The sequence below is a fragment of the Staurois parvus genome, unplaced genomic scaffold (assembly GCF_062004578.1).
Source record: "Staurois parvus isolate SC_StPar_1 unplaced genomic scaffold, SC_StPar_1.0 ptg000063l, whole genome shotgun sequence".
In the NCBI taxonomy this organism is placed as follows: Eukaryota; Metazoa; Chordata; class Amphibia; order Anura; family Ranidae; genus Staurois; species Staurois parvus.
Window position 1 is genome coordinate 757,353 of NW_028317859.1, and position 16,264 is coordinate 773,616.

Sequence of the window (16,264 nt, forward strand, 5' to 3'; positions counted from 1 at the left end):
ACTGAAGCCGGTTCTAACAGAGCGGGTGGTGTATTTGAAGCTTGAGCGTATGCCTAGCACTCTGGAGAGTGGCCTGCTGGCAAGAGCTGGGGAACCGGCGGTTAAGGACGTTGTGCAGGACTATGACGCATTGGGTGGTAATGTGCCTGGTAATGTAGTGGTGGCTGAGGATGCATGTGCTGGAGAGTCTGTGGTGGGGGCTCCCTCTGTAAGTTCGGGGGTTGGTGTTGCTGCCCCTGTCAGTGCTCCGGTCCAGGTCCTGCCTAGTCCCTTGGGGGTGGTGGTTGCTCCTGGAGCAGTGCCTAGTTCCCCTGGTCCCCTTGCTATTGCTCAAGTCTCCCCAGGGTCTGCGGTGCAGTCTCACCTCTGCTGGTCCAATCCCTTGGCCTTTGGCCTCTGCAGAGCCCGTTTCATCTGGGGCTGGCCCTACAGTCTCAGTTGCTCCGGCTGTGGCCCCTCCTCTGCAGTGAGTACCTCTATGACCAGGCCTGTTTTGAGTTATTTCGGCGGTATTAAGAGGGGGTCAGGAGTCAGCTAGGCCACTCCAAGCAAGGGCAGGGAACGTGCCAACATCTGCGGTTCGCAGGAATGTAGTGCAATTAAAATGGACCGGGGAGGGTCCCCCTCTGAGCCGCAAAGAGGTTATAGAGCGGGTCCTAGAAATGAGATTCCGGACGGTCGACATTTTTGCCTTCATTGCCCCAGTGGGCACGGGCGAGTTTGACCTGTCCTTTGTAAGGGCAGTACAGCTCGACCTTTTCTGGCAAAAATTCGAGGCCACCTACATCAACAGCCCCAGGTGGGCGGGTCTTACCCCAAAGCTTATTTCACGTCAGAACGTGATTAAAAAGGTGACAATTCTCGTCCGGAATGAGTCTGTTCTGGCTTTGGATGTAGTGGTCTGGCTGGGGAGATATGGAGATGTGTTGGGACCCCTTCAGAAAATCCTGGATGATAGAAAAATTTGGACGGGAGGATGGACGCAGTTTAACAAATATAATGCCTACCAACGGTTGCGGAGGAAGCTCGACCGCCTTGTTTCTAGCGGTGGAGATTCTGGGGCAATCTCGGAGGTTAAGCTTCTCCTCAGAGAGTACCAGTATGACCGGCGGACCTCTTTGGTTCTGGAGAGGGATTATGGGAAGTACCACTCGCCTGACCCTTTCCAGAATTGCAAACCGGGTGCAGCGGTTAAGACGGTCTCTGCCCTGAGGGATGGTACGGGGTCCCTGACAAGATCCAGGTCAGGTATTCTAGAAGTCTCTAGGTCCTTTTATGTGGACTTGCTGAGTGAGAAGCGCCTCGACCGGACAAGGATGTTGAACTTTTTTGGAGTCTACACCGGGTCTTGAGGGTAATGTCTCGTCTGCAAGTTTGACTGGGGAAATTACTGCAGAAGAGGTGGCCAAAGCTTTTGACAGTCTGGCCATTAAGAGGACTCCTGGGCCAGACGGTTTAACAGCTGAATTTTTAAAGACCTTTAAGTCTAGCTTGGCGCCTCGCCTTGCGGAGGTTTACAATTGCTGTTTGGATGAGGGATCCCTCCCTCCCTCCATGAGGCAGTCTGCAGTTATCCTTCTGTCAACGGGTAAGGATCCTTCGGCTATTGAGAACTGGCGCCTCATTAGCCTGCTCAATGTCGATAGATTCTGGCCAAGATCTTGTTCTGGCGCTTGTCGTCAGTGGCAGGCAGTTTGCTTTCTTGTCAGCAGCATTCCTTGGTCCAGGGCAGGAGCACCTTCACAGCAGTGTTAGCTGTTCTGGAGGCTCTGGAATGGTGTAAGGCTGAAGGATGGGGAACGCTTTTGCTGGCAGTGGAACAGACAAAAAGGCCTTTGATCGGGTCAATCACAAATACCTCTGGCGTCTCCTGGACCAGTACGGTTTGGAAGTGAGGTTCATTGGCTGGTTGAAGACGTTATACAGGGAGGCTGAGAGCTTCATGTTGGTGAATGGTTGGGTTGGGCGGCCCTTTGGGGTTGGATCAGGGGTGCGCCAGGGGTGCCAGCTGAGTCCTCTGCTCTACGCCTTCGCTAACGACCTCTTCATCAGGAGGCTAGATGGTGGAGCGTTGGGTGGGGTGCCGGTGGGTGCTGCTGGTGGTCCACCCCTGAGGGTCATTGCTTACGCTGATGACATTTCTGTCTTCATCTCCGGGACTGAGGAGGCGCAGGAGGTGGTCTCGGTGATGGATCAGTATGCTGAGGCGTCTGGCTCCAAGGTCAATCAAGACAAATGTGAAGTTCTTTGGATGGGTAGGGAGGGTGAGAGCTTCTCACTTCCGGACACCTTCCCAGTGCCTCAACAAAGTGTGAAAATATTAGGCATCAATTTTGGCCCTGCTGATTATGGCAACTCAAATTGGGAAGCCAAACTGTCTGATGCTGAGGTCAAGGTGAAATCCTGGAAGGGGTGGTGGCTCTCCTTGAGGGAAAGGGTTGACCTGATCAAGACTTTCCTGCTTCCTGTATTTTTGTATGTCAGCTTCGTCTGCCTCTTGCCAGAGTCGCTCTATATGAGGGTCTACAGCTGCTTCTTCCAGATGTTATGGGGGAACAGGCTGAACCTTGTCAGGAGGGATGTAACTTACTCATCTAGGCGGGAGGGTGGCCTAGGTATGGTCAACCCAATAGTATTCTTCTCTCTGATGTTCCTGAAACATAATCTTGGTAGTATGTTAGCAGAGAGACCACCTGCATGGGTAGGACTGTTCCAGATCTGGTTTAGGCCCTTTCTGAGCAGTTGGGAGAGTGGGGGGCCACTGAGAAGCCTGCGGGTCAAGCACGGTAAGCTGCCAGCTTATGTGGCCCCATGCCTGAAGTTACTCCGGCGGTGGCATGTGACGGCAGAAGAAGTCAAATCCCTCCCTAGGAGACTCCTGGGTGAGAGGATTGTGGCGGCCGCTTTCCATGCGCCACTGGCCTTGAAGGATTGCCCAGGCCATATCATGAGGGAGGGTTTACGTTTGTTAAATCTGGAATGGATTCCCTTGAAGTTTAGGGACCTGGCCTGGATCGCCTTTCATGGCAGACTTTACGTGAGGGGCAACTTAAAGTACCGTCCTTTGGATTACCGTGGTTGTCCAAGGTCGGAGTGTCAGGGTGAAGTGGAAACTATGGACCACTTCCTGCTTCAGTGCCCCTTTAACGTACAGTTTAAGTGTACAGAGAGGTGGGTGGGGCTCTGGGTGTCTCTTTCCTCCATTGCATGTCTTATGCAGAGTGGGTGTATGGAGCATTTGAAAGCCGCCGGGATTTTGATTTGGACACCTTGTTCTTGGTTAGTGTAGTGGTCCGGTATTACACATGGAATGCACGGTCTCTATTCGGCAAAAAGTCCTCCCTGTTCAGGTGGTGGTGCGTGACATCCTTGGTGAGGTTGGGAAAGTTCGGGGCCTTGAGAAAGGCAGGTGGTAGCGGAAGGCCTGGATGGAGGTGTGGAGGAACATCAGGCCTGTAGCTGCTGTCTGCTGATCTCGGGTGGTGGCATCTGTCCCTATTTTCCTCCTTTTTCACCCCCCTAGATTTTGTCAAGAAATATTCCATTTTATGAAAGGTCGCGACGCTGAAGGTCTGTTTCTTGGCCTTCCTTCTGGTAAGTTTGTAACGTTGTTTAAGTTTTAAGTTCTCTTTCTATGGTGAGTTTAGGCCATAAAGGCCAGGTATTGCGGGAGATTGGAAACTGCATGTATCCTTTCTTTGGCCATATAGGCCTACTGCATGGGAATATCCTGTGCTTATATAAGTTCTTGGATATGGGCATGTTTTTGTCCAAGAACTTATACTTATATGTATGGGTTCTTTTTTCTCCTTTTAGGGATGAACTTTCTTTGGTCATTAAGGCCTTCTGGACTTAAGTAATAGGCCAATATAGGCCTGGGACTACTATACAGTGAGCCTGCAGGGCGGTTTTTTGTTAAAGTTTTTCCTTTTCAAGAGTTTCTGGACTTTTGTTTGTGCATAAGGTTCATGTTTGTATTTATTTATTTATGTTTTTTACTTTTATAAGAAAAGTATGCTGAATATGTATGACTCAAATATATAATAAAATATCTCCATTCCTGACACCCCCAACTCAGATGAAGTTAGCCGACTGCATGAGAAGCATTTTCCCGATGCCATTCCTGGTACCCCAACCCAAACAACAACCCAAAAAGATGTTGTGTCTGTAGCAGACACGGAATTAGGCGTGACAACCGCTTTTTTTGTCCCTCCTGTCCTGGCCAACCTGGTCTCTGCCTCAAGGACTGCTTCCGTCGCTATCACACACTAGTGGAGTATTAGTATTGGGTACAGCACTGCACTGTTCAGGGCATATATTTGCACAGGGTCTTGAAAGATGTTAGATAGTCAGGAAACTGGCTATCACATTTTGAGAGACCCTAATATCTGCTTGTTATAGTTAAAAAAAGAAAAAAAAACAAGTAAAAGTACAAAAAAATAAACATTTTAAAAACCAAAGATAGTTGAAGTATTTTTTTGTTGTCGAGTTACTGTTATACTGTTACGGTTTACTTTTACTGTTTTATTGTTAACCATTGCTGTTTTCTTTGCAGGAAATGCCATTCAGCTGCAGCACTGATCTGTTTATTCTGACAGCAACAGGGTCTTGCTCTCAGAATATATGTAAGTGTGTGCAGCGTTGTTGGATGAGATTTTTCATCCGCAGTTAAAAAAGAGCATATATGCCCAAGCATGGGGGCCTGGGGTGGCCAGTGGGTGGATGGCCCCTATGCTTTGGCATATATTTTTAAAAACATTTTTGGCAAATATTTCTTCATCCACATTGATCGATGTGAATAGAGGAATCTGTTTTTTTTTGTTCAGGCCACAGGCTGAATGACAAAAAAAGAACATTTCACGTGTGCCCACCATTAGAAGTGGGAGGATGCAGGATGGTATATCCTAATGGTGGGCATACCACACACTTTTTCTGGCAGAGATGTCTTCTCTTTTTTTCATTCAGCCCACAGGCTGCATAAAAAAAAAAAACATAGCATATATACCCAACAAGGACCAACAATGTACTGGTACATCACTGGACTTTGAGTGGTTATACCAGGATGATGCCTGCAGCTGCAGACATCATCCTGGTATCGGTTTTTTCAACTGACGATTAGCTTTCATGTAAAAGCAATCCTAGTGGTTAATTAGCTGCAGGATTGCTTTTACAAGCAGCAGCAGAAGATGCCCCCCCCTGCTGCCTTCCACGGCCTTCTTCAGCAGTTCCGTACCATCAGGGGAACCTAAGAATGCAGCCAGTGTTTCTGCAACTGACCATAGAGCTGATTGGAGATCAGAATGGCGCCAATCATCTCTATAGTCTAAAATTGGCAGCTACGAGCATTTCATCACTTCAGTTTCACAGGATATAAACCACTATTTGTAAATTGGGAAAGCATCTAATCACACCGATCTTGGTGAGATCAGATGATGTAAGGGCAGAGGAGAGATCTAGAGTCTGATAGACCCCAGATTTCTCAAAAAAGAATACCTGTCAATGCCTATTACAGTTACAGAGGATATTTACATACCCTGTGATAGCAATAAAAATGAAAGGGACAGTGTAAAGATAAATGAAAAAATCAAAATAACATAAAAAAAACTCCTCACCCCCCGCACACATGCATGTGCGAGCGTTGACCCTGTGCCATTATGTAAACACCATGCATCATCTTTTATATTTTACCAAATAATTGGCTAATGTATTGTGCTTTTGTGTATTAAAAGTAAAAAAAGTCTATTTTTTGACATGCGTACTATGTGACATAAATTGGTGCTTTCCAGGTATTTCAGGGCCTCCAAAACTGTGATAGGTAGTGAGGAAGTGACATGAGGAGGTTATGCACCTTCAGGCTTTCAAAGTGGCCATGGGATTTCGGGCTCCTGTATGTGGCTAGGCTCACAAAAAGTCTCACACGTGGTATCCCTATCTCATTAGAAATAGCATTATTTTGGGGTGTAACTCCACATATACTCATGGCTTGTGTGAGAAATATATCATTTAAATGACAACTTTGTGTAAAAAAAAAAATTGTCTTTTTCCAAAAACTTGTGGAAAAAATAAATCTTCCATGGACTCAACATGCCTCTCAGCAGATAGCTTTGGGTGTCTTCTTTCCAAAAAGTGGTCATTTGGGGGTGTTTGTACTGTCCTGGTGTTTTAGCACCTCAAGAAATGTGAGTCAGAAAGTAAAAGCTTTGTAAATTCCAGTATCTATACCATAGTTTGTAAATGCTATAACTTTCACACAAAGCAATTAATATGCAGTTATTGGAAATTTTTTTAACAAAGACATGTAGCAAAATACATTTTGGCCTAAATTTATGCCGAAATTTTAGTTTTTTGGATATTTTTTATGACAGAAATGAAAAAAAATATTGTTTTGTTTTCCAAAATTTTCAGTGATTTTTTGTTTATAGTGCAAAAAAAAAAACCCCAGAGGTAATCAAATACCACCAAAAGAAAGATCTATTTGTGTGAAGAAAAGGGCATAAATTTCATGTATGTACAGTATTGCATGACCGCACAATGGTCAGTTAAACTAGCACAGCACCGTATAGCAAAAAAATGGTGTAAATTCCAATATCTATACCATAGTTTGTAGACGCTATAACTTTCACACAAAGCAATCAATATACACTTATTGGGATTTTTTATTTACCAAAGACATGTAGCAGAATACATTTTGGCCTAAATTTATGACCAACTTTGAGTTTACTATATATTTTTTATAGCCGAAAGTAAAAAATATAGTTTTTTCAAACGTCTTTTGTTTATAGTGCAAAAAATAAAAAGTGCACAGACGATCAAATACCACCAAAAGAAAGCTCTATTTCTGTAAAAGAAAGGACATACATTTTGTTTGGGTACAGCATTGCATGACTGTGCAATTATCAGTTGAAATAGTGCAGCGCCGAACAGCAAAAAAGGCCTGGTCAGGAAGGGGGGTAAATCCTCTGGAGAGCAAGTGGTTAAAGATTAATGTGGGTCATTAGGGCACTACTTACTGCTGGACTTGGGAAGGTCGAAAATGCATAGTATAATCCTACTTTAACAGCAGCTCTGAAAGAGTTTTGATGATGCACAAAATTAAGCAGAGTTTAGGTAATGTCAGTTAATCTCTTACTCATTGGGAGGCTAAATCATAATTACCAATGTTGCAAACTAATTACTATGCATGTTTTGCTTTTGAGGTATTCAATCCTATCACGTGATATTATTTTGGAGCATCAACATTTGTTCTGTTCATAATGGTAGTTAAGTACAATTGGGTATTTATGCATTTGTGCAGTTAAAAATACTGCTTTCCAAGACGTTCCTGTTATTTTTTTTGTCTATGGTAAAGTGTATGTTACCCTAAATACTTTTTTCTGTGTCCACATTTGTGTAATTTATAAATCATTAGTTTCTATCATTTTCATGATTTTCATGGACTTTTTTCAGTTGAAGTACCTGGTCGATCCTGTCAGTCACCCTTTTTTTCTTTTTCTAATTGATCACCTAAAGCCAAGAAGTGCTGACCAGTTTTCATCCTTTTGCTAGCCTTCATAGGTACAGGACACTGTGAGGATAGACAGTATGGCTGTACTGGGTAGTTTGTTCAGACACCATGCCCCCGATCAGTCATAGCCTGCCTCTGGCACACACCCCTTCCCAATCACAACTTACCTCTTGAAAATACCCCCTGCTCAAGCACAGACTGCATCTTGCCTCAGGCTAGGGAATACAGGCACATGATGTGTCTGCACAGTGTGCGGTAATCTATCCCCTCACTATCAGGAAAAAATATGCATGGTCACACGATAGAACTTTTTAACCTTGCACAAAGGTAAGAAAGATAATTTCTAAAACTAAGCAAAAGAAGTTATGGTGTCTGCATAGTTATAACTGTATTTGAAAGTATCTATAACATTGTATGTTCACAACTACTTTAAGCACTTGTTTGTATGCTTTTTTTTCTAACACTATTCTCTTGTATAGGAACATGGTTACTACTTACACTTCTGTATACTTTCTTCAAAAATGTAAAAATAAACTCCAAAAAATGTTTTGTGACATAGATACTGCTTTCCAATTATTATCTTCATTCATTGTATGTTGCAAACTGCCTGTTTCCAAGGAATAGCTCCTTGTTAGATCATGTCTTGTGCAGGACTAAATCTGAATGAGAGTGACTAATTCATTATAAATAGCTGATGCACTTTCAGGGTTCTGAAAAGTTGCAGTGTCAGCGTTATCTTATCCTCTGTTCACATCAAGCCCAACTTCGAAATCGTGAACAGTGAAGTAAGGTGGATTTCGGGTGTGATTTGCAAGACATCTGATACAGATGTCTATGCACATTGCACCAAAAGTAGTGCATGTACTACTTTTGAAATCGGTGCATCTCCGACCAAGTCGGAACTGCGCCGATATGACCACTCTAGTTGCAGACAATAGGGTGCAACTTGGCATGCAATTTACAAGTCGCATGGCATGCAAATTGCATGCCAAGTCACATCCAGTGTGAACCAGGGCTTAGAAGCAATTAATCTCTGTATCTTACTAAAAACAACATTTTTGTTGCAGAGGATGCCTAAAACCTGACTTGTATCTCAGTGCAGAGTTCTTCACAAGAAGGAAATTACATTTCTGGGGAAGTTCTCTACACCAACTGTGTAGAGAACACCTCCAGGTTGCCATATTGCATTGAAAAGGACAGATCGTGTTTAAATTTAATTACAATATGGCTATTAAATCTAACATTAAATTACAATATGACTTGTGTGGCAATTGTATATGCTATATTTGCTATGTTTATTTCCCCACATAAGTGACGTTACTCTTTAAACAATCTTACCAGCAATCCCCTGACACACCTTTGAATAAGAGGCTGCACGGTTTCAGCACCATGGAAAGCTATTGCTGGCAGATTGCCTTCAGGCTATTCGATTCTTCAATGATACTGTACAGATAAGAATTGATAGCTGTTCTCTGGCAGTTGCATTTACCTGGTGCACAGTCATTCTATTTAAATAGGGTGAATGAGACTGTGGAATGGCCTGGATTCTTTCCTAGATACACAGAATATAACTGGATACTAACATTTATACAGTGGGGATCGAAAGTTTGGGCACCCCAGCTAAAAATTTGTATTAATGTGCATAAAGAAGCCAAGGAAAGATGGAAAAATCTCCAAAAGGCATCAAATTACAGATTAGACATTCTTATAATATGTCAACAAAAGTTAGATTTTATTTCCATCATTTACACTTTCAAAATAACAGAAAACAAAAAAATGGCGTCTGCAAAAGTTTGGGCACCCTGCAGAGTTAATATCTTGTACTGCCCCCTTTGGCAAGTATCACAGCTTGTAAACGCTTTTTGTAGCCAGCCAAGAGTCTTTCAATTCTTGTTTGAGGTATCTTTGCCCATTCTTCCTTACAAAAGTCTTCCAGTTCTTTGAGATTTCTGGACTGTCTGTCACGCACTGCTCTTTTAAGGTCTATCCATAGATTTTCAATTATGTTGAGGTCAGGAGATTGTGAAGGCCATGGCAAAACCTTCAGTTTACGCCTCTTGATGTAATCCCCCGTGGATTTTGAGGTGTGTTTAGGATCGTTATCCATTTGCAGAAGCCATCCTTTCTTTAACTTCAACTTTTTCACAGATGGCATCAAGTTACCATCCAAAATTTGCTGAAATTTTATTGAATCCATTTTTCCTTCTACTCGTGAGATGTTCCCTGTGCCACTGGCTGCAACACAACCCCAAAGCATTATTGATCCAACCCCATGCTTAACAGTTGGACAGAGGTTCTTTTCATTAAATTCTGTGCCCCTTCTTCTCCAAACGTACCTTTGCTCATTCCGGCCAAAAAGTTCAATTTTAACCTCATCGGTCCACAGAACTTGTTTCCAAAATGCATCAGGCTTGTCTATATGTTCATTTGCAAAGTTCAAACGATGATTTTTGTGGTGAGGACGTAGAAGCGGTTTTCTTCTGATGACTCTTCCATGAAGACCATATTTGTACAAGTATCTCTTTATAGAGGAATAGTGTACCACAACTCCAGTGTCTGCCAGATCTTTCTGGAGGGATCGTGCAGTCAAACGTGGGTTTTGAATTGTTTTTCTCACAATCCTGCAAGCTGTTCTGTCTGATATTTTTCTTGGTCTTCCAGATCTTGCTTTAACTTCCACTGTTCCTGATGACTGCCATTTCTTAATTACATTCCGAACAGAGGATATTGACATCTGAAAACGCTTTGCCATTTTCTTATAGCCTTCTCCAGCTTTGTGAGCGTCAACTATTTTCAGTTTCAGTTTTCTAGACAACTGCTTAGAAGGACCCATGGTGCTGATTGCTGGGGCAAGGTCAGATGAGTCTGGGCATTTAAAACCTTTGAGATTGACATAACCTGATCTTCCCAGACGATGATTGAGAACAATCCATGACACTGGCAGGTCTCAGCTTTGCAAAGGGGGCAGTGCATGCTATAAATTCTGCAGGGTGCCCAAACTTTTGCAGACACCATTTTTTTGTTTTCTTTTATTTTGAAAGTGTAAATGATGGAAATAAAATCTAACTTTTGTTGACATATTATAAGAATGTCTAATCTGTAATTTGACGCCTTTTGGAAATTTTTCCATTTTTCCTTGGCTTCTTTATGCACATTAATACAAATTTTTAGCTGGGGTGCCCAAACTTTCGATCCCCACTGTAGGTAAAGTTGATCCAGGGAATATCCGATTGCTTGGGGGATCAGGAAGGAATTTTTTTTCCCTGCAGGATCAAATTGGATCGTACTTTGCTGGGTTTTTTTTGCCTTCCTCTGGATCAACTGTGGGTATAGGTTTATAACTTTTTTTTTTTTTTTTTAAATGAACTGGATGGACTTTTGTCTTTTTTCAGCCAGACTAACTATGTAACTGTGATGCAGGGTAAATCTCACTTGTGTAAATGTCTATTAATATTCTCTGGGCAATTTGCCTAGTGAATCATTAATACATATAGCCCTTAGGCTGCTTTCACACTGCTGAATTTTTCTTCCGCTTTTGTGTTTTAAAAAATGGAAAAAAAACATGTGACCATGTAATCCTATGGAACTCTTCACACTGATCCATTGTGGGTCAGGTGCATTTTTTTAAATCCTGCTTGCTACATTTTTGGTGCAGTAGAAAAAAAAATGCACCTTCCCATTGCAATAAATAGAAAATGTGGTAAAAATGCATCAAGAGTGCACCCGTGTTGCATCTGTGGTGCGTTTTTGAGTCACGTCCTTTACAAAAATGCAGTAAAAATGCAGTAAAGTGTGGTAAAAATGCTATAAACCACATATGGGTTTATGCTGCATTTTTTTGCTGGGATTAGTGTGAAAGTAGTCTTAGTGTTTTTAACAACGAATATATTTAATTTTTTAAAACGTTTTGCTATATTGGAAAATCAAACACAGTGGATTGATTTACCATAACTGGAGAGTGTAAAATCTGGTGCAGCTCTGCATAGAAACCAATCAGCTTCCAGGTTTCTTTGTCAAAGCTTAATTGAACAAGCTGAAGGTAAAAGCTGATTGGCTACCATGCACATTTGCATCAGATTTTGCGCGCTCCAGTTTTAGTAAATCAACCCCCATGTTCCTTCAGTTTTATATTTTTCTAAATGCCCATTTCCTATTGTTAATGTTTTTTTTCAACATTGGACGTAAGCCATGTTGGTTTTGTTTATTCCCTCTAAATTTATTGCCCACGGGAATAGGTTTTGCTATGTGTTTACATGCAGTCAGTTTGTGTCATTGTTCTGTTTGCTACTTCTAGTCTATGCCACTATGAGGGACCTTTCTAAAAAAGAACAACTGCTAGAGTGTGTACGTGACTGCCACGCTGACACCTTTGAGATCCTACAGATGGATGTCACCGATCAGCAGTCTGTGATTGGCACCATCAAGAAGATCAAAGAGCAAAGGGTAGACATTCTTGGTGAGCCTCCTTGAAAATTATATTTAAATGCCTGCATTTTATTACCTGCTAGCAACCTTATTTGTATTTTAAAAAGACATAGTAACTTTAAGTTACACAATGCAAGTATATTATGTTTAAGAAATGTACCTAACTTGTGTTAATGGACTCCAGATTACATCAATAGTGGTATCCAAAACACTATTACTTTTCTGTATAAAAAAGTGGACTGGTACTTTTTACAAACTAAGCAAAGCAACATGTTTGCTATACAGTAGGCCTTTCTTGGTCCTTGCTCGTGTACTTCCTGTTATGGTGTGACAACTGTCTCCTAATTGTGCTTTTTTGTTGTCAACCTGTCAAATGCTCCCCTTATGGAGACTGCAAGCGGCTGTACTGACACGCTTTGCTCAGGCATGGACCACCATTGTTATTGTTGTTTTTTTTTTAAAGGAAATTGTTTATGAAACACAATGCTTTAGCAAAATAAATATCATCCAGTAAGGGTTTAGATATACTTTAAGAATTTATGTTCACAGAAAGGAAGGAACCTTTACCTAGAATGGGAAAAGTGTAGGTTCACTTAAAAAAGCTCATGTAAGTGTAGCACTACCCCCTTAGGAGTCGCTGAGTTTTGGGTCCCCCTATAGTTCTGCACAGCCAGGCAACAAACATTTTCTTCAGACCTTGCACACTGGAGACAGTAGAGTCCTTGAGTTTGTTTTTTTAGGTTTTATTAAGGGGTATTGAACATGGATTGGGTTGAGGGGTGTATGGGATGCCCAAGGAAACTGTAACTTGAGGACAAACTCCATAGCAACTATGTACAAGTCCATAGACAATGAAGTCTCTTCTTGAAGAGCTCTCCAGCCCTCCTGGTGTACCAGATCAGACCACAAATTAAATCTCCTCTTCACCCAGCTGCTTGAGGGAATCCCTGGGCAAGGGGACCCAGAATCTGCCACTTTAAATCAACATTCCTAGATGGGGGCTAGTCAGGTTTCCCACCAGATTGCCCTCTCCCCTTATCTGGCCCAGGGGGTGTAGGATTACTTGCTCAGTCCTCTCTTGCAAGTTTATGGGTTGGTGGCTGCCTTCAGGCATTATGCTACCCTGGCTTCTTTCCTGCTTCCCAGGCTGTCCTCTCTCAGGGGATGGTGAGACCGAGAGATTCTCCTGTCCAGCAACTCTGCCTGAAGGTGAGCCCCTCCCTGGGCCTCCCTGGCTCCACACTCCAGCATTCACTTCATTTTCCACCCCACACTTTCCTGTTGCTAACCAGGCTCAGCCATATTTAATGGCTGCTCTGACCCCATGCCAAGCCTCTGGTCAGGGGATTGGTGAGAGTCCCATGAATATGCAGATCAGCCCCTCCTCACCCCCACCCACTGAGTTCTAGAGACTTCTCCAAGCCTCTGGATCAGGAGGAGGTATCAGGAACTAACCTGCAGACCTCTCAGCCCTGACCCAAGGTGACTTGACTGACTCACACCCAGGCTGACTTATACCCAGGCTGCTACTCAGCCTTTCTGTCTAAAAAAACCTAGCTAGCTCCCCCAGGCTAACTAGAGGAGCACTGCATAAGTAATATGTTTGTTTAAATATGGCTGCATAGCATGTAACTGTTATAATACAGAGAAGCCTGCACCCTATATTCAAAAAAGCCTACTTTCTGTGGTATATGCCATGTATATGTATAGAAATTTTCATTATTCCTGGCTGTATCCAGTCTTCCTCAGCATATCAAATCTGAGCCAGGAATATCATCATCTTGCATGATGTAATAGTTGCTTACCAATCTATTTGTATGTGGCATTCTATGTTGTTAAACAGCATGATTTAAAGAAAGAAATGGAAAAAAACAGTTTGTGAGAGTGTAACGCAATAAGTAGCATATTGTTTATCTTGAACTGCATGTTAGTATATCTTAACTGGTTGTAGCTAAGTAAACTCAAATTCAGTCACTATAATCCTATATACTGTAAATTTTAACATGGAAATGCAATTTTAAAAGTAATTTTTAATATTAATAAATCTGAAGCTTTTATTAAACAATATTGTGAAAAAACTTCAGCGCAATATACAGCTATAACTTGATATGACGCTAGCATGCACATAGATAAAAAATGTATCAATAAAGAAATGCTGCGCATAGTACATATATATATATATATATATATATATATATATATACACACACATACACATACTACAATGAATGTGCACTTATATAAATTTTTTAAACTGACAGTGCTATATTAATTATATCCACAGTGCTTGTGACTACTTATTACACATAAGTAGTAAGTCATTGCGGAATATATGGAACTTTTATGATGTATTAGGCTACACGCCTAATACATCATAAAAGTCCCATATATTCCACAATGACTTATGTGATCAAATACTTTAACACCACTGTATTCTTGTGCAAAAAACTCTTGTGACACCCCTTGGTGCTCCTCCAGCTTCCGACACAATTATGCGCTCACCTTTATGTTTGAACCATATTGACAGGTCAAACCTCACCTTTCCCTTTTACCCGGGTATGTATATAAACTTTAAAGTACCTCTTCTTCCCACTCTTTGCCAACAACCTTTACTAAATCCACTCCATTATCCACAATCAAGTAGAGGGGGTGCACTCACACTGGCACTTTTAACTAATCCCGGTTGGGTCGTTTGTGTAGTGTGAGAGCTCTGAACCATGCCTGGGATTGGTTAAGCGCTCTTTGGCCACTTGGGACCACTTGGAAGAGGTCATTCCAGGCAGGGTTCACTTATGGTCCAGTACAGTTTGCTTCAGTTTTCTTGTAGACTGTGCCAGAGCACCTAATTCTCCATATATGACTGTGTACAGAAGCAGGGATCATTGTGATCTGGTTAGTAGAACTAAATGGCTGGGAACACTTCTTTATAGTCCAGTGTGAGTGCAGATCAGCAGAGGAGGGGGGGGCAATCAAACTCATATGCTCATATCTTTCAGTTAAGGTTTACATCTACTTAAATGGTGACACTATTTCTATTTTTTCAATTTTATTTTTTGATGCGAGAATGCAGTTAACAATGAAAATAGCCACATTTGGCCAGTAGAACAATACAACATTGGAAGCATAAAGTCTGTCAGTATAGTTTGAGAACCAGGTATCAGTGCTGGGTCAAAGGATGGACATTAAGAAACAAAAAAGACGGATGGCAGTTGGTCTAACATCAAGCAGATGATGGAAAGAGCTTAGCTGTTAATGCGTACATTAATTACTTTAATTTTACTTTAATATACTTTCATTTTAAGTTGAGGTTAGGATATCAATTGGAGGGTCATTGGTTAACAGTCTGGTTTGAAACCATTGGGTATATTGAAAACATTGTACTATCTATTTTTGGGTATCTGTAGACAAGGTTTGAATGAAAGTTTCCCAGATATCAAATAACTTATGGACCCATGACTCCTTATGTTAGGAGGCCTCTTCCCATTCCATGGGAAAACCTAAGAGTTTGTCTATAAACAAAGAAATGGTGGGTGTGTGTTTGGGGGGAGGGGGTTCTGGGTAGATCCACTTATGTAAAAATGTTTTTTCATGCTACAAGGGGTATGACAATTAGGAGTTGTTTACATCCTCTTAAGAGTTTAGCACCAAGGATGTTGATTAGGCCAAAGAGTGCCCGTTCAGGGGTTAGAGGTAAGTAGCTTACTAAGTGTGTGGTAGCATAATGCACAACTGTGTTACAAAATTGTTTAATCTTGAGAAGGGAACAAGTCTGCGTCTAATTGTCTACATTTCAGGCAGCAAGAAGAGGAGCTTAGGCCCATAAGATATCAGTGATATGAAGATATTGTATACAAGAATGTTGGAAAAGCCAAAGCATCATATTTGGTACAATGTAGTTTTGATTATTTTCCAAGATAAACATAATTATTTTAAAAGTGTGCCAACTGAAGTTGAGGATAATTCTTGGTCCATTGGTAAGACCTGCTGTAGTGGAGGTTTAGTCCAGAAGCTACTATCCCTAATTTTAAACAATATTTTGTGTTTTAAATAGACTGGAGCTTTGCTTTACTTTAGTTACTGTTTTTTACACAGTATGTAATGCTGGCGTTGGTTTAATGGGTCCTCTGGAATGTCACCCCTACGACACCATGAAAAATATCTTTGACGTGAACTTGTTCGGGACTATTAGCACCATTCAAGCCTTCCTCCCAGGAATGAAGCAGAGGCGATCTGGACAAATCATTGTTTCCGGCAGTGTAGGGGGCTTGCAAGGTAAGCAACTGGAGACAGCTGAATTACAGATCTTTCTTTTGGGTTTTAAAAATAAATTTAAGT

At 41.8% G+C, this 16,264-nt stretch overlaps 1 protein-coding gene across 1 annotated transcript in view; it reads left to right on the plus strand.

The window, feature by feature from the left end:
* HSD17B1 (hydroxysteroid 17-beta dehydrogenase 1) overlaps positions 1 to 16,264 on the plus strand; it is a 140,333-nt gene that overhangs the window by 58,718 nt on the left and 65,351 nt on the right. Inside the window, exons 2-3 of the mRNA XM_089668790.1 lie at positions 11,799 to 11,960; positions 16,022 to 16,201. Coding sequence (XP_089524916.1) covers positions 11,799 to 11,960; positions 16,022 to 16,201 — 342 coding nt within the window. The remainder of the gene's footprint in view (positions 1 to 11,798; positions 11,961 to 16,021; positions 16,202 to 16,264) is intronic.